This window comes from Patiria miniata, unplaced genomic scaffold, assembly GCF_015706575.1.
Source record: "Patiria miniata isolate m_02_andy unplaced genomic scaffold, ASM1570657v1 HiC_scaffold_1, whole genome shotgun sequence".
NCBI lineage: Eukaryota > Metazoa > Echinodermata > Asteroidea > Valvatida > Asterinidae > Patiria > Patiria miniata.
The window spans coordinates 11,242,053-11,267,522 of NW_024037047.1; the positions used below are offsets into that span (position 1 = coordinate 11,242,053).

At 40.0% G+C, this 25,470-nt stretch overlaps 1 protein-coding gene across 12 annotated transcripts; it reads left to right on the plus strand.

Annotated features, from left to right (window-relative positions):
• Positions 1-1,770: 1,770 nt before the first annotated feature.
• On the plus strand, positions 1,771-19,021 carry LOC119723147 (leucine-rich repeat-containing protein 27-like). Of its 12 annotated transcripts, none has more exons than XM_038193736.1 (14): positions 1,771-1,789; positions 3,596-3,776; positions 3,920-4,050; positions 4,398-4,456; positions 4,823-4,969; positions 6,368-6,656; positions 8,418-8,489; positions 10,848-10,985; positions 11,944-12,032; positions 12,807-12,827; positions 15,220-15,299; positions 15,604-15,680; positions 15,927-16,053; positions 17,684-19,021. In XM_038193736.1, the coding sequence occupies exons 2-14, from the start codon at positions 3,615-3,617 to the stop codon at positions 17,774-17,776; spliced, it is 1,485 nt and encodes a 494-aa protein (XP_038049664.1). In that variant the 5' UTR covers positions 1,771-1,789; positions 3,596-3,614; the 3' UTR covers positions 17,777-19,021. The 12 variants fall into 12 exon arrangements, with proteins under 12 accessions (XP_038049664.1, XP_038049638.1, XP_038049628.1 ...); XM_038193710.1 differs by lacking the exon at positions 1,771-1,789 and adding an exon at positions 1,796-1,935; XM_038193700.1 differs by lacking the exon at positions 1,771-1,789 and adding an exon at positions 1,804-1,935 and having other exon boundaries at positions 3,583-3,776.
• Positions 19,022-25,470: the final 6,449 nt, after the last annotated feature.

The window sequence follows — 25,470 nt, forward strand, 5'->3', positions numbered from 1 at the left end:
AAGCTACAGTTTCATTTCATTTACTATTCCGTATTTTGAATTTTGGAGTTGCATAAACGAAACTGATATTAATGATTTAGCGAGAACCACTTAAATAATTGCGACTTTAACTATAATTGTGTTTTTATTTAATTGACTTGCTACTTGTTCCTTGTTAATTGTTTAGAATTAGTATTTAACTTTGTCATTCTGTTCTTGGATGAAGATTACTCAATATGTATCTTTCGCCTCTTAAATCAGACTCAATAAAAGTGCAAAACCTGATGAATAGTTACCCCCGCAACCCATTTTTTCATGGCCTAAGTCCCAACACAGATCCTAATTGTGCTGTAACTTCAACGTTACTTTATTTGAATTTATGCAAATTAGTATAAGGCATTTATGCAAATTATAATACAGCATTTGGCAAATTTGGGAAACATAGGGATCTCGGAAGGTACCCAGGACTAGAAAAATGATGAAATCAATGTAAAACGAGAATTATGTAGGACGAGAATTATGGCCAAATCAGTATGAAAATCATATAATTAGTGGACATTTTGAATTTATGCAAATTAGACTTATTTCCAGCACTTGGATTTTTTTTACTTATTTTTTTTCGGGACCACATAGAGATGCTCTGTGGTGTGATACATAACTAAACTAGAAGTTATTAGAGAAAATTCAATTGTGACATGTCCACACATGACAACAATAATTTTAACTTTAATTTATGCAAATTATTATGGCATTTATCACGGCAAATTATTACACCGCATTTGGCAAATTTAGGAAACATAGGGATCTTGAAATTTACATAGGACTTGAATAATGATGAAATCAATGTACAAGGACTAAACTTATTGTTTGAAGTTCCTCAAGAAGCTATCTAGTATGAGAAATATGACCAAATCAATGTAAAAATCCTAAAATATGCGGCCATTTTGGATTTATGCAAATTAGGCATGTTTCCACCACTTGGATTTTTTTGGACTTTTAATTAGTATGTCATTTTAGGGACCTTATAGAAATGCACTGTGGTGAAAAAAAATCTGTTGCAATTTGTTTGAGGACAAACCTTATATTGCCTGGACTATTGCTCTTTGTGTTACTTTTACCTAGTTACATGTATGTAGAGAGACCTTTTTTTTTTTTAATAGCGAGAGCCAGTTCAGTGAAGATACTAGGGGCCAGTTTTTCGGAACAATTTCAATGTTGCGATCGAGCGTGTAAGTAATTGTGCTTTCGAGGGGAAGTTTTCAATCATCGAGAAGTTATCGCGAGAGGAGCACTATTGTTTTTGATGGCCAATTTTCCAGCTAGAGAGGGGTAGTTTTCCATCTCGAGTTAATGCGAGAGGGGTATGCCTACTTGTGTTTTTGAGGGGCAGTTTTGCATTGCAAGATCGCGAGAGACAATTTTATTTGTAGTGCGATCCTTATGCTTTCATGGGTACGTGTTTTCATCTCGGAGGGGCACATTCGATAAACGGGGGCACTTTTGTTGGCCTGGGAAAATCGGGGGGGGGGGGGGGGGGGCAGGTGCCCCTCTGCTCCCCGGTTCCGCCGCCTCGGCTGCGCTGCGGCCGGCTACGCCACTGTCCGAGCGGTTGCGGCCGCGGGGGCGGGTGGTGTAGCCGCGGCAAAGGAGCGGGCACCAGCACGTGCGGGCGTCGGGTTGGCCCCGGGCTTTGCCCCCCGTGCACACATCCCATCCAATTAGGCTACGTTAGTGTAACAGTCTTTAAAAAATATCGCGGCGCATGCATGATTATTAAAGTTTACAACTTTTTTTGTCAACGATAAACTCGGTAAGGCCGGCTTCCATAGCAACATTAACAGCAATTCAGCTCCGGCTAGTCTGGTTCAAATTCTGCGCACGTTAATATCGGTGATACGGCAGGATGCCATGCAAACAGCATTGACCGGCTGGCTGGGACTGGGGAACCTTCGCATGGTTGGTACAGTATCGCGATCGTTAATGAAAGGGAATATACAACATTTGCTTTTGCGGTAATTTTCAGAAATGGATGGGTTTGGGGGGTAAAGCATTTTATAGCAAATATTGTCACACTGACTTGTTTGAAATTTTGTGTTCGTAGATGCTGGAAAAACCAAGAAAAACAATCGTGTTCCTGTAGTCTGGTTTCCTGACCCCACATATTATGTGGGGTCAGGAAACCAGACTACAGGAACATGATTGTTTTACATACGATGAAACGGAGCAATTTATAGACGTCAGGGAATTGTAAGCAGTAAGGTCAGGAAACCAGTCTAGCTGGCTTGTAACATCCCCTTGTTGTAGTTGTACTTGTTCCCGTTCATCCTACTAGTACTAGTACTAGCCTGGTGTCAAGTTAGCTGGAGTTACCCAGCCCTAAATTTTATCATTGGGTTGTCATAAGGGCTGGAGGAAGTTGTTCACCAAAACCAGCAGCATTGGCAGGTCCAAAAAGTTATAGTACTAAACCGCCATGTTTAACGGTCTAACGTTACCTACTCCACGGCTCCAGCGACCTAGCTGTAGCTTGAGAAACTCTAGACCCGTGAACATGGCTTGTATACAACACCACGTTCACGGGTCTAGAGAAACTCTAGCTCCAAAACGACTTGTGAACACAAGAAACATGATCTGATGTGATTGGAACGCAGCATATGGCATTATGATTAGGCCAAAAAAAAATAATAGTTCTGCTTCCGGTTTCCCTACCTACCCTATTCTGACAGCCCCTACCCTAATTTTTTTATTGGAAAAATGAGGGGAAAAAACACCCAAAACCATCAATTTCTACCTTTTACCCTTGACTGCATATGATCCTACACAAAAAAGAAAAAAAGAAAAAAAGAAAGAAAAAAGCTGGCTTTCTTTTGGTAGGCCTTAATGTAGTTTGCCAGAGTAATCAAAGATGACCGCCGGCAAACTATATATATAGGTCTTTCCTTAAGCCAATCAAAGAAAGCTTCCTTGAAAACAATGTTTACTAAAAGAAAACTAGTGCTGGCCAAATGTCCACTGCCTGCCATAAATATGAAAGCCCCCTTTAAGTTCTAGAAGTATTGCTACATCCTAACGTTAGTTATAATTTGAAAGAAAAATTGCCAAATCTAGAACTTTTACTATTCAAAGGTTCTGGAAGCTCGCCTCCAGTGGAAATGGGATGAAGTGAATGACTTGCCCATTCTGCATTAACCCTTACCTTCCCAAATCCTCCAGAATCCGCTTTGCAAAATGGAGGATTTTCCAGGATTGAGGCTATATGGCAAAGATGTGTTGCATTTCGGAGGATACACTGTGTCGAGGTCTTGGGCCGGACCTTGTGTTGTTTATGCTCAGCCATGCATACATTTAGGTCTATACATGTATTATACTTGTAATCCTCCGCACTGCTCCAGGATGTCACTGGCTCTGCCTCACCATATTGGCAGTGATTACTGGAGGATTTTGCAGCTAGGATTGAGGCAGTATGCACTTTTTACATGGCGGCAGTAGGAGGATTTTGCAGGATTGAGGTTACATCCTACTCCTAGCAAATATGCCAAGGAAGTTAGACAAGACACTGGTTTTTTGTTTACTTGGCCTAATGTTGATTTGATTGTTCTGTAATTTTTTTTTGCAGGTAATCTGGTGACTTCACTATGGCAGGAGATAACTCATCAACGGCCACAGAAACTGCAACACATGAAGACGTTCTGAATGCAATAGCTGTAGCCAAAGCATTAGGAGCAATCACACTGGATATAAGCAGGAAAGGCTTGACACATATACCACATCAAGTCTTTCTTCTGGAACATTTGGAGGTACATTCAAGAAACCAAGTTAGATCAATCCAAACACCAACTATCATGTGTGCATGCAATGAAGCCAAATCATTTTTCTAATGAAATCTTACATGTGTGTATTTTGCTAACTGTATGAGTTATGTTGATTTTCTTTCTAATAGTATGTTTATTTGGAGGGTAATGCCATCAGCTATGTGCCCAGTGAGCTATTTGTCATGCTAGCTAACATGAAGTGGTTGGATTTGAGGAACAATCAAGTACAGGAATTACCTGCATCAATTGGGGAACACAGGTTAGTGTCCAATTGTGTTTGAATTCTTCAGTCAAAGCTCAAAGCCACGTGTATATTGAGCCTGGACAAGCACATGATCATGATGATGGTTGGTATCATTTTTTGGTCGATGCTTCACAGGAACACGAATGCCAAGTGAATTTTAAGTCACAAAATTATTTGCAAAAAATATCAAATATTGTAATATGCTAAATTTTGGTGAATTCATATTTTAAAGATTTTAATTTTTGTTGCCAACATAATGTGAAGAAACATAGGCTGATGACGTTTTGAAGAGTGACATAAGTTGAACTGTCTCAGGTATTTATGAATGAATGTTTAATGGGATCCGTTGTAATTATTGCTAGGTGTTTGAAGACACTTCTCCTTGAAGGAAATCAACTACGAGAGCTCCCTTGTGAACTTGGTAAGTATTTAACATGTTGAAGAACTACAGTGGATTTGGGGGTTGGTTGAGAGATCATCTTGGGTAATAGAGTAGTTCAGTGATACATGTTACATGGGGCAGGCATATTGTACGTGACTTATTAATCAACAAAGTGACTTATTAATACATCAAGCTGTTGCACTTATTGTTACACTGGGGTGGGAAGATTTAGAGGTACTACTGACTAACCAAGTAAAACCTGAGAAAAATCTGGCGCTTGAGTAAAACCCAGGGTGTTATGAATCCTCATAGGTGCAGATATCCTTGCTGATGTCCCTCATCACAATTTGTTAAGAGTAGTTAACAATTGTATCAGCTGTTCTTGGTGTTGATTTCTATGTGTAGGTTTTGTGAAGACGCTTTGTGGATTGAACCTTCAGAAGAATCCCCTTGAATTTCCCCCGCCCAAGGTTCTTGAGAGAGGAGTCAAGGAGATACAGCGTTATCTAAGAGATGCACACGGTGTCAGAGATCGCCGCCTCACTGCAGCTGGTAATGGCATCCTCTCATGAATATTCATTAGTTTCTATATGAATTACTCCACGTGTGTAACTGTGTTGTATCCTGTGTGTTTTGGACCAGCTTATTTCACCGAAAGGTGTTTTGTAACAATTTTGGTCACCAAAAAATACACCAAAAAAGGCATTTGATTAGACTGAAAGGACACCAAGACCAGATGCAAATTTGAGCTTTCTTAAGCTACAGTGCACTCTCTATGCTTGATTAAAGATGGCAATTCTTTGAAAATGAGAAGTCAATCTAGTGTGACCTTTTTTTGACCCTTTAAGTTTCATCAGCATTAGGTACTTGAAAATGCAAATCATTGAAGTGTTATTTGCTGAATAATATCCAATACACGATATGTAATCCAAGTTATTAAAAAAACGGCCTTAATACAGACAATAATTTCAGTATTGTTTGTTCTTCACTTTTAACCGTAACCCCCCCAACTCCATCAAAATCCATCCCCCCATTTTGGTGGATTTCGGGGGACTTGGTCCTGCAGGCCTGGTTTGACTAAATATTGATGGAGTACAATGGACTTGGGCCTAATGGCCTGAAGCAGTGCTAGGGGTATGCGATTGATTTTGCCTAGCTTCCTGTACTGCTTTTGTGATAAAAGCCATGTGTAGCAAGTCCATGAATGTCAACCAGTGCGTCAGTGGTAGATTCCATTATGTCATGTACAGTTTTGTATTAGACGCACAGTGATTGATGGATTTTGATGGATTTGGTCCAGTTCCTAGTAAAAGACGCTAGGGAGTTATGGTTAACTGACAAAAAAAAACAATCGTTTTTTTTTTTAAGTCAACAGATGGACGTATTTGACATTTTTGGATCCAGCACGGTGCTGGTATAGTAGGAGAGATAGTTAAAAATCAGTTGTATATATCAAAGCAAGGCCCAAAAAAATAATAGTTCTGCTTCCGGTTTCCTTTCCTACCCTATTCTGACAGCCCCTACCCTAATTTTGTTATTGGAAAAATGAGGAAAAAACACCCAAAACCATCAATTTCTACCTTTTACCCTTGACTACATGCAGACGCCTCCATATGATCGTACACAAAAAAAATTGGCATAATGTTTGTTTCCCCTACCTACCTACCCTATTTTCAAATGCCATGTAATTGGAAGCAGAAGTATTTTTTTGTTGGCCCAATCAGTCCATCGGAGTTCAATCATGTTTACTTTTTCACGACTTTGTATGACACAAGGAATCTAAATATAACTCGGACAAAGTTGGGATTAATATTAATTGAAGTCAATTGGCAAATAGGCGACAAGATGTGAAGACAGTACTGCAGTGAAACATGTCAACATCAGGTATAACAATACAAACCCACTGTTCAATACTCATCTTACAATATTCATGTATAAATATACTTGTAGATCTGCAGCTTGAGGATCTGCATCTGAGTGATTCGGTGAGGAACTCATCTGAGAGTGATGATGATTACCATGGCAACCTGAGTAATGAGGATGCAGTCAGCAGACAGAGTAGGAAGCTGAAGTCAGCCAGTCATCACTCTATGCAGTCAGCCGGTAGCAATGAGGACTTGGAATTCCCAAGACCAACGTCGGTGTCTTTACATCGTCACATGACATATGAGGAATACAGACAGCTTCAATATGAAAAGTTTAAAAGAGCAGGGGCACTTGGTGTGCTAGGCAGAGAGAAGTAAGTCAGCTCTATCTCTCTATTGATTTGCATGTTTCAGTATATTGTCTGGTGGACATTGCATCCTGCATTACAATTGTTACATTGCAACCCATAATGTAACATTTATTCTGACCAGAAATATAACAGAAATAGTCACATAACGTCGATAGGCCAGTTCGGTATTTCAATGACCCGAGGTCATTTGGGATAACATCGCTGACGTGATGTTACGCGATGTTACGCGCACGCCCATTCTGCTGGTAATTTACACGCAAGCGTCGTGTGCCGCATTCATATGCGCCTTCGAAACGTTTGATTATCCCGAATGACCCGTGACCCATATCATTGTGCACATATGCGCGGTTGAAATACCCAACTGGCTTATTGAAATGTAATAATGACAGCCGATTTAACTAATCAGACCTGAATATGATAATGTATGACCCATAATCAAATAATCCAAAACCAACCTGTATTGTAATAAAAAATCGGTCCATAAGGCCAAAAAAAAAAAGTCTCCGGTTTCTGGTATGCGCGCGCGTCGCCGTAGCCATGCGCGTTGGCAAAATGAAAAAGTTTTTTTTTCAATGAAAGATGATGTCTCAAAACCGCCAAACTCACTGGTTTGACTGGAATTCTGCTGCTGCGCAATTTCAACGTGTTTTTAGATGGGGTTATGATCGAGAATAAGCTTTATGTGGCCTCTCTGGACTCCCATATATTTGCACTAAGTTTAGTCGGGCACCATTTGCAGTCATCAGCCGACATTTGAAGCAAAAAAGTCGGGTAAAAAAAAAAAAAGTCGGGTAAAAAAAAAAAAAAGCCGCGTCGCCGCACCACTTTTTGGACAAGCTCCATACCAGAAACCAGAGACTTTTTTTTTTGGCCTAATGTAAGAACTATGAATTTGCCTGTATTTAAGAGTAGTTTTGAACAATTTGGGATTTTTAATTTGAAGAATCTTAAAAATTTCAACCATTGGGTGCTAGTTCTTTGCATTTGTTTGGAGTGTTTTTGCACAGTGAAAACATAATGCCCCAATGTCCCCAAAATTGACAGCTATGGTTGTATAAAAAGTAATTGGCAAAATTAGTCAAAGTAGACGAAATTTGTTTCATAGTCAGGTAACTGCCTAGCATGCATTGGTTCCTATGAACTAATCTGCATTGCACTAACCAGACTGATATATGTGCATTGAAGCCAGCTTGAGGTGTGTGCTTGTGGTCCACAGCGATGTGCATGAGTAGACCACTTGTGCAGTCATTGGTACTGAATTACAATAACAAAATAACCCCCCAAAAAACCTCCAAAATTGAAAACAATTTAATGAAAATGGCTGTAAGAATCTCCAATTCTCATTCCGCATTCCCGAGCGAGAAAGGGGGGGGGGGGTGTCACCCACCGAAGAGTAACTTTCATCTGCGGCTTAAAAATGTATGTTATTTCTTAAATGTAAGTACATTTTTTTGTACCATGCACTGTGTTATTGTGTGGACGCTTCATCTTGAACTAGAGAGTTGTTAGCATGCACATGCATATCTAACTGCAGTCTGTACATGTTCACCATGAGGACGCAGACCCAGACCAATACACTCCTGACTATATATCAGGTGTTCAGGTACAAATATATGTACTGAGCATCAATCAAGTGGTTACATAGGCTTAGTTCACATGAATTCAGAGGGCAGAAATAGAAGCTATGATACTGAAGGGTAATGTAATGGTAAAACATAATGATTGATTTAACATACATGTACTGATCATGAATGCATACGACAGCAGTGCAAAGGATATATCATTGAGGTTTGCTGATGTAGGCATGACAAGCAGGGTAGCTGCTGGTAGCAGAATGTGAGTATACATGCAGTGCATTCTACATTATTGCTCAGATTGTGCACAACACTCACTTGTTGCACCAATGCCATGAGCAAGGATCCTTTGCAGTCATACTAGAGCCTCATTGACATGTGTTACATACATCAGCTGCATTTTGTGTGACAGCTGCAATGAGTTTGTCATGTTATCACATGTACGTAGTTCACTAGTCATAGGTATGCACATAGAGGGCTTATACTGAGCTTCTGTCATTTGCTAGAGTCTTGGGTGCGTGTGTTCAGCTCAGCCGGGTCAACACGGGTCAGCCCCGTGGCGTTCGATTAGCTCTGACATCATACTCCAGGCTCACTCGGGTCAGCCACCACAGACCCTGCTCATGGAGCAGAGTCACTGGTGGAAATACCTCACACGCATGCTTTGTTCATTCCCTAGAAACGGACAAATATGGCAGCCAGACAGCGAAAATATGAAGTGGACTCAAAAATAAACTTCATTGCAGTCTAAAGGTTATTATTTATTGAGTTCATTGCGACCTTAAAGGGTATCCTTCCCGCCCATAGAGCTATATTAAATTACTTGAGCGCTAAGTCTTCATTCTTGCGCGCGGAGACGCTTTGAAGCAGCTCTGGGCGCGGAGACAGTTTGAATTTTATGTGCGTAGAACACAATCAAAATAGATTTATTGAATTTTAAAAGTGTTCTCTAAATGCAATGCGCAAGTAGATTATAAGCAAACAACTGAAGCGCGTCATGACGGTTCGAAAAACGTCACGGCGAAAAGTATCTGCAGCGGAGAGATGCGCATACGTTGCGCTGTTTGCGTAGAGCAAAATGAAATGCTCATTTGCTGATCGTGAGTTTCGGTTTTGGGCGTATCGGTTTCGATGACGCACCGGTATGGAATACAACGCAGATATGCAAATAGCCGTACAAAAGCCGTACAAAAATTTGAGTTTTCGATAGGTTTGTGCACAAACATGGATGCGCCCATCAGGCATTACTTTGTACATCGAGTTTGCGCTCTAGTAATTTAATTTAGCTCTATGTAATCCTTCCAGCCCAACTTTGTTATTTTTTTCAATTGACAGAGAAGCAGTAGATAGACCACAAACTAATTACCCAGTGTGAACCAGGTGTTTTGTCACTTTGTCAGTGCAGTGGCTACGGCTGTTGCTACGGGCGTCACGTGAGGATTGTGATGGCCCGCGGTTGAGCGTTCAATTAGCCCAGCTGTCGTGGCTAACCCATCTGCCTTTACCCGAGTCGTTCCGGGTGAGCTAAACGAACGCACCCATAGAGACATAGAAAATGACACAGCACACATTGTGGGCACAAAAGCATACTGACATATTGAAACTCTCGTTGTGCATGTAGATTGACTACATGTATTATTGGATTTCAAACCCAGGGGATTTTTAACATAATTGAAATTTGGTACATTGGTTTGAAATCATGGTAAGTAAAATTGAGATCATACCAATAGACTGGTCCACTCAGCCCCGCTCACTGGGCACGTGGGGAAACAACATGTGCTGCTCCCAATGCCACACTACGTGTTCCAGCAGTGCGCATCATATGCGCCCTCACGCATGTCAGACTTTTGTGCACACTTGTTGGATATTTCATCAAGGCTGTGATTGATCAAAGCATCGGGGGGGGGGGGGGGGGAGTTTGGTGGATCGGTCTTTTGTGGTCCAACAGTAACAATCAATGTGATATATTTAGTCTCCATTGTCTTGTGATGAGTTGATTGTCATATATGACAGAAAAAGTTTGAAACAGTTGCAGCAAGTTAATGACATGAGCTGTAGGTTTCTCCGATACGCACAATTGTCTGTGATATTTTGCTGAAATTAAAGCGTGCTGTAGCTTATTATAGTTGCACACAAGGCTTGGCTTTGTACAAATAAATTGTACCTAATATGCCTTTTCACATTTGATTGTAGAATGTACCTAAATCTTTATCAGCATACATATATGTTGGTGATTTGTTCATGGATGGTGGTGTGGAGTGCAGACAATTTGAATGATTACAATATTTAATAGCCACTTTATGATGTATCTGACACCTGCTGCAGTCACTTTTCACAAATTGCCGCAGTGCACACCATGATAAAATGACCACTGCACTCTTACACACTTAACTGTAAAGTACATGGAAAACTATTTATAACTTGATACATGTTGCTTACATCAAGGGAGATTTATTTAAGCAATACTAAATATAACCCTAGCACATTCACACACAATGAGGCCACAAACAAATGTCCAGAATATGAAATTCAAGAACATGTGAAGTGGCATGTGATCATAGCTGTAAAGATTGATCAAGCAATACGTTTTTAATGTGATGATTGAACTACCATTTTTCAGACGTAAGAAGAAGAAGAGAAAGAAGATCAGGACGCCACCATTGATAGACCCGATAGAGTCTCGTATGGCTGAAGAGAAGCGACTGGCTAAACTAAGAGAGCTTCAACAAAAACAAGCTCTCGTTGAACAACGACGAAAGTAAGAAAACTGGATCACTACATGTGTGTTACCAAGTATGTCAGAGCACAACACAGTTGGTTAGACAGATCATAAGGTTCCTTTTGAGTGATCTACAGACTAGAATGTGGGCAAATGGCTTCCATCTGTGTGTCTGTCAGTCTGTTTATCTAGCTTTTTGCTAGTGTTTTTCATTGACATGGTAACCCATCAAAGAATTTTAGAAGAGGTTGATATAAAAAAAGCCTTTAGGCCAAAAAAAAAAAATACTTGATCTCCAGTCAGACCAAAGTTCCAAAATTGATGTGGCAGTGTTATTTTTTTTTTTTGTTCATGCTTGGATTTTACAGCCGTCACACATGACACAATACCGAATGGTCTAAGAGTTGTCACTCCACAAACAACGGACACGGAAATAAGTGGCAGACTTCATGTATTTAGACACGCTTTAATTCACAATCACAATTTCTCAAATGGTATGTCATCGTGTTGATAGGTGTGTGTAGTTGACTGGCCGCCATTGTTGTTGATCAGCTGGTAGCAACTTCGTACCCATGGTGTACTATCATTCATTCAACATGAACCTCATACTGGTCTATCACTGGGTACGAGCTGCCCATGAATATTTGAGGCAGTGCGGCAATAGAAGACGCTGTTGTAGCTAGCGCAGAAATTTTGCGAATAAAAACCTATGTTGACGCGCACGATAAAAATTGACGCGCCTGCTAACCAGAGACAGACTATTTTTGGGGGGGGGGGCCTAAGTTTTGCAACAGTTATTTATTTGTGGAATAATCAAGACATGCAATGTTTGTTTGGAAATTCTTGCTGAAAACTTTTAATAGGTATTGTATTTTTATTTTAGTTTGAAATAATAAATTTGTTTGTTCTTTTGGCTTCTTAAACATTTCTCACGTACGTGTAATGGCTGAATTGGTTGTGTAATTGCCTGTGTATATTCATTGTAACATTATTGCAGAGATCAGCAATTACTAGAAGATTGGCGAAGTGAAACGAAAGAGATGCAGCGTAAACATTACATACGAGCCATTAAGAATGCCCAGCAAGGTGAGATATACATAATGTAGGATTATACATGATGTATCCCCAATTGGTCTGTTGTTTTCCTATAAATAAATGTAGCTTGGCAAATGCCTTGGCTAATGATAGATGCTTGAATGTGAGTTCCTCTATACAGGCCGTATTATCCAATAGTCACAGTAGGCCTAGGGCCTAGGCCCCATGTACGTACAAAAATGTGCGTGTAAAGTCTAAAGCACGGGGGGGGGGGGTATCAAATCGTTTGTTCCCTCCCCCCCCCACATCCCTGAATAACAAAATTGTAGACTACATTTGATTCTTTAGCTCAGAATAGCTGATTCAATGTCTCCAATTTCAAAAATGATTTTCAAATGATGATCTTTGCCAAAAAAACAAATAGTTCTGATCGAGGTAGACATGTAGGGCCCCCCCCCCCACTTATGAAAAGCGGTTGATGCCCTTGGTGCCAACAGGCTTTTAGAGCTAGGGCCTATAGATACCAGTTTGGCATGGCTTGATTTGTACAGTACTTGGTACATACTTTAATGGCATCTACAAGAAATGGGTGCCAGCAGGGTGGAGTAGGGCCTACAGGACATTTGATCCGACTCTACCTCTATATATGTGAACTGTTGGGTTCTGTTTACTTAAAACAACCAGTGAAGACTTTCAAATTTGTGAAGAACATTGTTAGTCCAGTCTTGCTGTATGCCCAATCATACATGTGACAAAGTTGTCATGTGCATGTGTGCTTATTGGGCCTATTGACACTAATGCCTGATTCCTATCTTATCTTGACAGGCATGCCGTGGAAGTACAAGGGTAAATACTAGGGACCATAGGAAACGATTCAATAGGAAACCATTCAAGAGTCAAATGTGGCTTGGAAATGTTGTAGAATACATCACTATAAAGTGTGATTATTTCATTGGCACACTATGCATCATGTGTGCCTGCTGAAATGATCACATCAAATGATGATGCAACATACTACGAGCCACATGTCTGCAGAACTCCTATTGATTTGTATTGTCCCTACTTCCTTGCGTTCTAGTACATGATGTATTTGTTGATGTGGACATGTTCTTATCTTGATTTTGTGTTTCAAAGGTTTACAGAAATAGGAAAAAGGAAAGTGCAACAAGGAATACACGAGAAATGATGATTTCAGAGTACATGTACATTGTGTTTCTGTAATTTTTCAAGACCGTGGACGAGGTAAAAAACCTGTCCCTGTGCCTTGCCCAGTCCAACCCTCCTGTCTCATTGTGACATCATTGGCAAATAGCTTGCCTGCAATCAACCATTTGTACTTTGTTTTCTATTTCTATTTCTGTAACCCTTCACGACTGAGTCAAGTTGTTTTGTTACATGTATTTCAAGTTTGATTTGAAATGACAATATGGACTCTATGCACAAGTGTGATCAAGTGTCTACCATTATCTCTGTCGGTGTCACCATTGAGGCCTTGATGTATACATGGTCTCATGCATTCCTGTCACTGGGAGATGCTATGGGTTTTCACATTTAGATACAAATTTGTCTTGTGCATACTCCATAAACCCAGGGTTCGACTTTAGAGGTGGGCTACTAGCGGGCTGCTAGCCAAATGCTAGTCAAAACAGCGGCGGGCTAGTCAAACTATTCCTTAAGTAGCCCGGCTGGCGAGTCAAAAATTATTGGGCTACAGCAAAGGTGAAAGGACAGGAAGAAGAAAAATAATTTTAATTCAGAAAACAAACCTGTATCAATATGTGTCTAATTTTAAAAACTGTTTAGGGTTAAATTATCAGATCTGTTTATTAAAGACACTGACAAGATTGCCTCAGGATACACGTTTTACATGTATGCACATTGTTGTTAATGAGACACTCCATAAATGAAAAAAACATGCGGGCTAGTGAAAAATGCCCACAGGCTAGTTAAGAGTCTGTTTCAGTAGCCTGGCTGGCTTGTGAAAAAATAAGTTAAGGTCGAATCCTGATAAACCATGCAAACACACTGTGTCTTGAGGCTACAGTGCCATGCACTTAATTCTGCACAGAGGCCATGGTTCTTATAATAATACATTTGTTCAGTCTCACTACATGTAAATTCATATTTTACTAACAAAGGGGTGCATGTGTTTGTATAAATTGTGACTTTTGAATCATTGTCGCTTATGGAAGCCATGTACTGCAAGTCATTGGCATTGTCCATTGATGTCCTGGTTCTGTTGCACTCATTGGAATCCACCTGTCTCACATATTTATAACAATGCCAAATGTCACCATTGTCTGTTGCACTGAGTTCAGACTTAGCTAACCTGTGTTTGTAGCTGACATTTATGGAGGTGTTCAATCAAGTTTGCATGCTGCCAGGGATTGTTGGTTGATTGCTTGTATTGGTTCTATAGTGCTAGTCGTTGGATTTTGTTTATCTTTGACTCGCTACTTGACCTTTTTCTTTGTGAGTCAAGCTCACTGTGGATGTGGATAGGATTTATTTAGCTTTAACCCTAACAGAACTGAACACATCAAACACCAACGGCATGTTTGGTTGGAATCTGTCAGGATGGGTACAGTACCCCTAAACTGACAGTCTTTTACATTGGGTTGGCACACCTCCAGAATCAAAGACAGAAGTATGTGTGCGCAGTTTCCCATATGGTGTTTGAATTTGCCAGGATGGGTATGGTTCCTAGTAAATCATGCTAGGGAGTTAGGGTTCATGGGGGATTGTGTCTTTGCTTGGAACAGCTGTCATACAGATCATTGTGGGCATTATTGAATGACATCTCACATCTGGTAAGCACTCACAGGCAGCAACCAAGAGCTATACATCAAGGCACATTGTAATGTAATAGAGTGGCAGATCCAGGATTTGCTTCAAAAGGGGAGAGGCCGGGATAAGGCAGTGCAGTCAATGCATACAAAGAACAAACGCCTGAAGCAGTGAATGAGGTCTGCAAATCAACTGATGACATTATTCAGAGAACTTGAAAAATGGAGGAATATTGAAAGATTTTGTATATTGTCAACATACATATAATTAACATTGGACACTAGGTTGGGGGATCCCCTTGGATCCACTATTGTGATACTGGTGAAAGATGTTTTCAAAACAGCTGCCAGTATTAAACTGTTGCGTTAGTAGTGTGGAGCATGTAGAGTTTTATATGACAATGGCAATTATAGTTTTAAATTGTGAGTAATTCATGTTGATTGATTTTCAGATTTTACTGACCCATTGAAGACGCCGTATGATACAGACCCTAACTACATGAAGATCCTAAACAAAGAAGAAAGGATCAAGGTATTGTCTTAACATGCATTAACAATCTGAAGGCTGATTCATACTGTGTGAACAAAATGCAATGATAAAGGTTGCTGATTAAGGTTGCTGTAAGAATCGCCAGAGTTGCGGAAATGGCAACTTTTGACTTGTGTCACTACGTCACAAATCCACATTCGCATTCACTTTCTCACGGAGTATAAAGCCTTCAGTCATTTTAAATAGAGAATTAGACAAGACAACCATAAGCAAATGACATCATTGTGTTAATAGTTCATTTGCTTATGTAAATTATTACCCGAGTTTTTCTGTTGTTGACTTACAGCAAGAGGTCAAGAATAAACACGAGGCCATGAAGCAGAGAAACGACCCTGAAGCTGCACAAAAACTAGACAAGGCCAGGTAAGGGAGTCAGTCTTAGCAATCAAACTGATCAGTTGTCATTGGCAGTCTTAGAAAGACCCACTATATGTAAACACTACTTACCAAATAGTCATCACATGGTAGAAAACAGCCTGGACACTGATATCAGTACTATAATCGATTTCCAGATGTGTTGAAATTACACTCTAAACCAAAGAGTGACACCATACATGTACATCCAAAAGTAGCTGGACATGTAAGATGTCTGATTCAATGTCATTCCAGAGCGGAGAGAGATCGGCAGCTAATGGATCGAATCAAACGTCATAATCTGAAGGTGCAAGAGAGGAAACAACAACCTCGTGGCAACCCCCGTGAGGCAATGGAAGCTGCCCAGAATGATCTTAAGATGGTAGGTCTTTGGGTTTACGTTCTATTGACTGAAACTCATCGCAACTTGTGAGCTATATGTCAGACCACATCTTGCTGTTTTGCAGTACTTGGGCTCATTTGGAATAATTCCATTTCATAAATTTAGCTTCTAATTATTTGAAGAGTGTCTATCTTGAAATGTATTATTTACCCAAATGTGTGGTCATCACTCTGTAAGGAATAAATGTGCCAAACAATTCAGATTGGAGATGAGTGTTGAGAGATGAGTGTTCATGTGTGTTGGATTCTGTCTCTACCTATGACAGGTTCAACCAAATTAAGTGAGCTTTAAGGGTTGCAAAGGCATTTTTAAACGGGACTTGCACAAGTTAACTCGATGAAACTTGGCAGATGACATAGTTTTATAGTTTGATTTATTCACTGATTTGTCTCAAGAAATATACACAAATTGATACAAATATCATTGAGTCATCTAAGCATTTTGTAATATCCGTATGTGTGTGTATTATGCTTTTATATGTTGTTGGTACGCAAATGATGAGGGCAGTTCATTCATTATTACCAACAGCACACATTGTGTGCTCTTGTGTGTGCATAATGTGGCTAGCTATCAGTGGCATACATTGTGTGTCAGATACATTGTTACATGATGTAGTATCCTCACTTGACCCTCTCAACAATTCTTTGGTCATTGTGACTAGGATATGAGAATGTTATTGAAGCTCAAGTCTTTCTTTTCTCATAGCTTCCCAAGCCTGCTCAATTTTCCCAACTGAAGCTCTTTTGAGCTTTCATCTTTTTGACATCATATTGTGTACATAGTAAGTTTTTTGCAATGCTCTGCTTCAGTGGCACAAGTCGATGCACTTTTTGAATAATAGTTTTATGTTGTGAATATATATAGGTGGCACTAACGGATTTGAGTGTGCAGTCATAACATGTATTAACCTTTCACATTGTGGTGTTGGTCTCAGATATGCTTATTACTATCACCAACATACAAAATCAATGCCAATCTTTTAATACCTCAATTTGTTTGTCTGCACTGCACTATGATACTGTGGCACTAGTATTTAATGTTGGAATGAGCGTACTGCTATTATGGTCAAGTTGCAGTGTCAAGTTGCAAAGTGTTTGGTATTTGGGAACTTGATTCTGTTCATATAGCAGTATGGTTTGAAAGGATGAATGCACAGCTTTCATGGCATATGTATGTGGATAATCCCGCAGCTTTGACAAGAAGTGTTTGTGCTGTGAAGGGGGTAAAACATAACCCACGAAGAGTCTTTATGCCCATTAGGTTCACCATGCAGTTTCGTGAATACAAGGCTACACTATCAGCCACTTCCCCATGCACGCATGTCTTACAGAGTAGAAATTGATTTTAAATTTTACAATGTGTGTACAGACTATCAGGGGTCCACATGCATTATTACTTTATTAAAGGCATCTCTTTTTTATTGCATCCACACACTAAAATTGGGACCAATTATTTATTCAGATTAGATAGAGATGTTCATTATCTAACTTCATGTCGTGGGTTGTAGGTCTATAACATGAACCTTTCTGAAATGTGTCATCATATACACTTGTCATGTTTGCTTTGATTTGTGTGTTTTGATGCATTGATTGTCGCTGGTTTGTTCCAGGCTAGTGACCTTCAGCGGGAGATCAACCATAGACGTTTGGAATTGGAGTATAGATTCCGTGCCTTCACTGGTGACGCTTCACCTATTCCTTGATTGCAGCTCACTGCATCAATCTATCAGAAGATTGTTCATATCAGTTTATGATTTTTAACCGTTAGTATTGTGAATTAGTATGTTTATTTATTGTGGATTTTACTGGAATATAGGTCTGTTTTATTGTGTGAACTGAAGCTGCTTGTTTAGTAGTTTGGTTGGTTACTGACAATAGTACATGTACTTCCTTTCAAATATACCCTATTGGATTGACTTTGACTTCAGCTGTGTTCCACTTGACTGTTTTGTTCTGTCATCTCACTGTCATCTCACTTTTCCCTGACATATTTTCCACTGACATGTTTTCCACTTGTATGTTTAACTTGTATGTTTTAAAAATACCACCCCCCCAATAAATTACCAAATTAAAAACAAAAATGGAAATTGCAGTGCTTGGAATGGTCTATATCAGGCCACTGGTGCATGCTTCAACATTTGAGCAATACCTTGATTTTCAACAAATATTGAATGAAACATTGAATGAAAAAACAATCATTTTAGCTGCCAAGGCTTCAACACTTGAAAAAAGAAATGCCTTGCTGAATGGTGACATGTTCATTTGCCTTGCTGGTGATGATGATGCAGTGTACTGCATAGGTTTTACAGTGTGGACATGCTCCTATTGGGAGTAAACAGAGCCCCTATCAAACTACTCTTGACAGTATGGAAGATCGTCTGTGACTGCTTAGCTTGTTATAGTTGTACAAGTACTAAGCTTAATCCTGTGCAGCACAGGGCGGTCATTAGCGACTGCTGAAGAAACATTAAATTGTTCATCTAATCCAAATAATCTGTGCACCAAAGGGTTGACAGGGATATTAATTCTCTGGCCATTCATTTTAAAGTGAATTTTGTCACGAACTTTCACCAAAGTCCCACCAGAAGAATCGCTTTCAATACAGTTTCAGAATTGATTATACTACTACTGTAAATAGTTGGTCAAATGTTGACCATGCAGGATTTGCATTTTGTTATCGTTAGAGTACATTTATTACTTTGCTAAAATGAGTTCATACGGTGTATTTGAAGGACGTGGAAAGTTTGTAACATGTTTATGGTGTAAATACAATACAAGAATGTGTGTTACTAGTCATGATGATTGGCAGTGTGTCGGTTCTGAATAGCAAAGCAGGCACAAGTGAATCTAACATTGTGAAATATTCCAATGATACATTTCTGTACATTGCAGTCTCAGAGATTTTAAATGCAGAAAAAATTAATAAATGAACAGCTAAAAAAACCTGATTATAGTTTCCAAGAAGTGTAAGTTTACTTAATGTGTGTTGCAGTGTGTGTACTGCTTTAGACTTATGCAGGAGCATAGTTGCTTGTCTAATCATTGGATGACATCTTAACAAGTTCGCGCCGGGATTATTTTGACAAGAACGGAACGAGGCACAGGATTACTTTGCACTGGACCTCATAAAAGGTGGGTTGAAGCCATCACCCTCAGCACACTCATATTTACGGCCTCACTCCTTGCATGTTCTTGTCATCCGTTCAGGTCTCAGAAAGCATTGAATATTCAGTATCGAAAAGCGATTAAAAGATGAAAGTTTATAAAAAATAATCTTTAAATATCAGTCATTTCAATGTTTTCAATCAGTATTGGGCTAGTGCTCAAGAATGTACCACAATCCTTTAATTCACTGCTGAATAACCTGATTACAGAGTGGAACTTTTTTTAGCCCCCCCCCCCAACCCCCAAAACCTGGGGGGGGGGGGGGGGGAGAAGACAATCCACATGCACATTGATTTGAAATGATTAGACTTTTCAACTGTTTATTTTGTGTAGATAAAGCTGTGGAAATAGACAACTCTTTTTTCTCTCATGTAACACTTCATTATAAAATCAAACGATCAACTTGAGTATTGCAGTTGCACCAGCAGCCATCTTGGAGGTTATGTTATGTCAATTCATTCACACTGAATGCAAAGAGGTCTAGTCATGTGTCTCCCTGTTGAACAAAAGCACACACCTCCAACATGGCTGCAGCGCAAATGGTCTATACAGGCAAAGGACCATGGGGCTGACTACTTCTACAGACCTTTCAGCAGAAACCATGCTGACATCCGATCCATTGAATTACATTTTCTAATTTGGACAGAAAGTAAAATCAAAAAAGATACACGTAAAATCCATTGAAGATGTATTGATACCCAAAACATTAGGAATACATTACAGAGGCCTTCTGGAAGTAAGTAAATGACATAAAAATATGTTGTTGAAGAGCAAAATCCAATATTAAATGACATTTCCTGATTCTCTGACCCTTGTAGAATGGTTAAAAGGAGAAATTGAATGGAAAAAAAGTACATGTACATGTAGCTAAAGGCTGGATCCAACTTGACATACAGTCAAGAGTTACCAAATTTATAGGAAGACTGCTAACTGCTGGCAGCATTGTAGTGAGCATTGCCTATGTACATGTATGAGCATCCTGCTCACACTGAAGTCTTACTATTAACAACTTGAATTCACAAATCAAATTGCTCATTAGGTTCAACAGCAGCCCCTGAACTACGGAGTTAAATCTAACAGTGCAATGAGTGTTTTACATTAATTCGCTAGGTATTTGAAATATACCTATCTGAATGCTACCTTATGTGGATACTGAAGCCAGTGGTAAGACCATGCACAGCACACATCACACATGTCATGAACGGTATCGGTTTAAACCATAAAGCAAACTCAAGACTGTATGTCTGATCTGCCAGGGATTATGTACCTCCACCTTGGTTCATGTACATCCTTGAAGATACCCTAACCAATCAAGACTTTTCAATTTAAAGGTACAGTACTGTACATTTCAATTGAAAACTCTTCAGTGATAAGGGTATATTCAAGGTGTTTCATGAATGATGAGAATTAGCCAAATACTGACATATCAAGCATTATAATACCCCAGATCATCCAAGTTTACTTCCAATCATTTTCAAATTGAAACAATATGAGTAAAGAGCCTGAAAGTTCACCCCTGGTGGTACGTTTCTGGAACCCTTGAATATATAGGAAAATTCTAAAAATTGCAATTATTTTTCTTACATTGATTTCTTAAGAAAATCACCCTCGAACAAGGCCTTTGTAAGATTTTTACTAGCACCTCAATTTATGAAAATTTAAAAAAATCAAATGACGTGAAAGAGAAATATCATGCCAAAAATTGACTTCTCACCTCCGAAATCTAAAATACATGTGGACTATGGAACTTGGTGAACTCGTACAAAGATAAAAATTTATGTAATAACTTTGTGGCGGTCATTGGGTGAAAACTGAAACCTAAATCGGAGACTAAAATGTCTTTTTAGAATATACAATTTTGTTTAATAATGTGAAAACGAACGTGAATGAACAAGGACACCTACAAACGAAAATGCCGGATGTGAAAGGTCGTATGCAAAATTTGTCGTTACCCATCTCCGCCTGCCTGAGCGAACAATGGAATAAATATGGCTAGTTGTACTTCCCCATGAAGTAGTCAGTATTTGTTAACATCTGCAACAGTTGTCAGAAATTTGGATTTATCACTCAAAACCAAGAATGCCTGAGACACATTTGTTTCTAACAAATGTCTGATGCACGAACATTAAGAGTTTACGTTTTAGACATGATTAAGAGAATGAGTCACTCATGTCCCAAACACACATGCCCATTGTTCGCAGACATTTTGCATGCAACAATTTGAAGCATTTCAGGCAGTCTTAATTTGATAGCGCATGAAATACAGCCACCCTGTCACTGCAGCACCATATGTGGGAAATTAAACATTACAATTAAACGTTTGATACCAACATCTTTTCAAACATCATGCAACCCAGTGATAACCTGGTTTTCTTGCCTAACAATAAGAATGCACACTAAAGGGTTTGTGCGATACAGGTATCTTGGGTCAATGAGCCAGTACTGCCAAGCACTAGCTGACTGTAGAGATGATTCTAGGAACAAGATCAGAGCCTTCCTCCAATCCTAGTTACATGTAGTGCCATGATTGACATCAATGTAATGTACTCAATCAACCAGCATCATGACACGTTCAGTTCACAGACCTTGATCATCATGTTTACAATGTCTACCCGTGACACTCTTACTATCAGCTACGTATCCTGGTAATATCTCTTCTTTAATGCCCGATACTTCCTGAGCATGTAAAGTGCTTCAAGTTCCTTGATGACATATTCTCCTCTTGCAATCAGTTCCTGTATTTTCTTTGGGTCTGTGACATCTTTGTTTCTCATGAAGGCAGCATGACACCTGTCTCTGAAGTATTGCTCTCCTTTAGGATAATCACGACCAAGGAAGATAAGCTGTTGGAATCAGAAATAAGCAGAGAATAAATGCAAGGTGAAACCCTGCATCAGATAGACACAAACATTGAATGACTCAAGATACTGGCAGGCACAATGTGCCCATCTGCTATATTTTAATAAATTCATGGCATTTATATATATGAATAACATGAGTTTTTACATGAAATTTGGTGACTTGTCTTGATGTTTATTGCAGGTCAGTTTGGTCCCATACCAAATTTTGTCCATGGTTCCCATAACAAACTCTAAAATGTTGACAACCATACATGTAAATAAATCATGAGCATGTTTTCTGTAGCCTAAATCTATCAAATATTCTCTTCATACAAATGAACATGGTCATCTAACTAATGTGATGCATTCTATGCATGGCCATCATTGACATAACAGCGATTTTTTTGCTTCTGACTTCTTGCATGATTTTCTTAAATTGGGGGTAAATCTAAAGTTTAGGAATAACAAGTATTCAACTTTAACCACTTCACGTTTGATGACAAGTATACATGCAAAGGTTTTGCGGTATTCCGAACGGATGACGGATAAACACCCAACGAGCGAGGCCGGAAATATCTGTCAGCGACCCGCTCCCAGCGAGCGAGGCCGGAAATATCAGGGTGTTCAACCTGCAGAAGACCGCCTGAACCCGTCTGGCATCGAGGTACGTGAAAACAATCCCGCACCTGGGTCTGGTCAATGTCGAAATAATCCGGGCGCAAACTGGTTAAGAGGCACCAAGACTCGCTCATGTCAAGTAATGGCTACATGTAAGTCTTCCACAGTCCTGCCAAACACTTACAAAACTGCAGCCTGGTGAATTTTGGAGGATGTGGAATGGTTAGGTTTGAGTAAACATATGTACTTACATTTTTATACAATGTTTTCACTATATGCCGTGTATTGTTGCACATGATGATTCACAGCCAACTTCCAATGAATGACTACAAGGAATTGCAGCTGCACAGGTAAAATGAAATAAAAACAGCACACATATACATCAGTGGGAAACATATTTAACTCTACAATTGTAAGAAGGAACAAGCTTTTAAGTTGGATAGCACTCTTTTGAGAAAACAGTGAAAACTCTGGATAACTATTCATAAGATGGAATTTGCGTCGGGGCGATGCATATTCAATATTAGGTTTTGCCCTTCACTGATGTATATAAACACTGTATACTCGATGTGTTACTGGATAAGTTTTCTGACAGCACGTTTTCCTAAAAAGGACAACAACAAATAATTCAAGTATTCTGCTTTATTATAACATTTCCAAGGGATTTTTGAGAATTTACGTCTCTAACTGTGATTATCGAGACTGATTTCTGCCCTGGTCCCTATATGATTGTCCCTTAGTAACAACAATAGCATGACCTCATTTTCTTTCCTCATGAATAAATGTAACTTTCCCATGAAAACCGCCAATCACAGCCCACTGACGGCAAAATAGGGTGAGGAGGTATATTGCCGGTGACGGCAAAATATCCACTATCTATTTTCTAACAAAATTGGAAAAGTTTCTCAGTCCCAGATTCAAGTCTTTTCAAGTTCGACATTTTTGCAAAGAATAATTAACTGACCTTCATTCAGATAAATATTATACATATTGGCTATCATTACGGCAGCCATAACGTGATTTTAATCTGCTATCATTGCAGCATTGCAAAAATGTTACGAATGTATACAATATTTATAACTACCAGAGCGCTTTGGTAGCTGGATTGGTTAAACGCTTGACTACCATGCTGAAGGTCCCGGGATCAAATCCACTCTATGCCAAACTTTGTTTTCTCTTTTAATAGGCTTATATTATTTATTTTTATGTTTTTAATTAAGTTCCACCTTTTATCGGTCATTGTAGGTGGGCGCAGACATCCAGGATTTTACATTGGCTTATCTTAGCCCGAGTAACTTGGGCCCAACTTATCGCCTTTTTAACATTTGGATATGGTCTGATGAAAGTAGGGCCCAAGTTGAATGCCAGACATGGCTTTTCAAATAATTAACGACCTAGACCTGTAAACGTGCATAGCAATGCCCTGTTCACATCTCTGAATTTTCAAAATTTCTGACGTTCGTGTTGATGTGGGCTCCCATTTTTCCCCATGAATTTCTTTGGAATGACAGATCCTATGCCACTTGACGTTCTTGGATAAACTCTTATGTAAGTACTGAACATATCTTGATGGACCATCTGGACCAAAAGCACCAAGCCCGTTGGATATAAATGGTTGAATTCATGGACTTTACCCACTCCAGCAGAAAGGCCTGGCACACAATAAACCGACTGACTGGCCGAGGAAAAGCACCGACACTAACCTATCATCCGACTTCACACCATCTGAAGTCCGACACGCCATCCGCCAGCAAAAAGGGGGTAAAGCTCCGGGTCCAGACCTCGTCGATCCTGATTTCATCATGCACTCTGGAAAAGCCACACTTGCATGGCTTCTTATGCATGCGGCGACATAGAGTCCCTAAGATCTGGTGAACAGCGATGGTAATTGCCATCCCGAAGCCGAACAAGCCAACCGATGGCGTCAAGAGTTACAGACTGTTATCCCTGCTGTGCGTTCCATATAAAATCTTGGAGCACATGATCGGCAACCGCCTGGAGCCTGTTATCAAGCCTCAATTACCACCAGAGCAGGCAGGTTTCAGGAGGGGTAGGTCAACAGTGGACCAAGTAACCCTTTTGACGCAAGACATCGAAAATGATTTCCAGACCAACTCGAAGTCGGGCGCAGTTTTCCTTGATCTCACAACCGCCTACGATACCGTGTGGCATCGAGGTCTGGCATACAAGCTGCTGAGGACTGTTCTTGACAAGCACATGGTCCCGTTCATCATGGAGCTGATTTCCAACAGGAGCTTCGTTCCGTGGACCAACAATGGACAACAAAGTCGCTTGTGGCATTTGAGGGACGATGTTCCAGAGGGCTCAGTGCTAGCGTCGATGCTATTCAACATCTACCTACATGACATACCCCAGACCATCTCGAGTAAACATGCCTATGCCAACGGCCTTGCCATCCGATCGTCCAGCAAGAGATGGGAGACTGCAGAGAGCAATATCAACTGGGATGTACATGTAGCTACACTGTCATCCTACCTGAAGAAGTGGAGACTTCTGCTCAGCAGCACAAAGACTGTTTCGGCAGCATTCCACCTCAACAACAAGGAAGCTTCCCGAGAGCTGAACATCCAGCTCAATGGAACCCGCCTGCCCTTCGACCCATGCCCCACCTACCCTGGGAGTAAAGTTTGACCGGTCCCTAAGTGTCATTCCGCACTGCCCTCCTACCACGGCTAGTTGGCACATCCTGGGGCGCAAACACCAAAGTCCTGCGAACTACAGCACTAGCACTGGTGTATGCACCAGCTGAATAC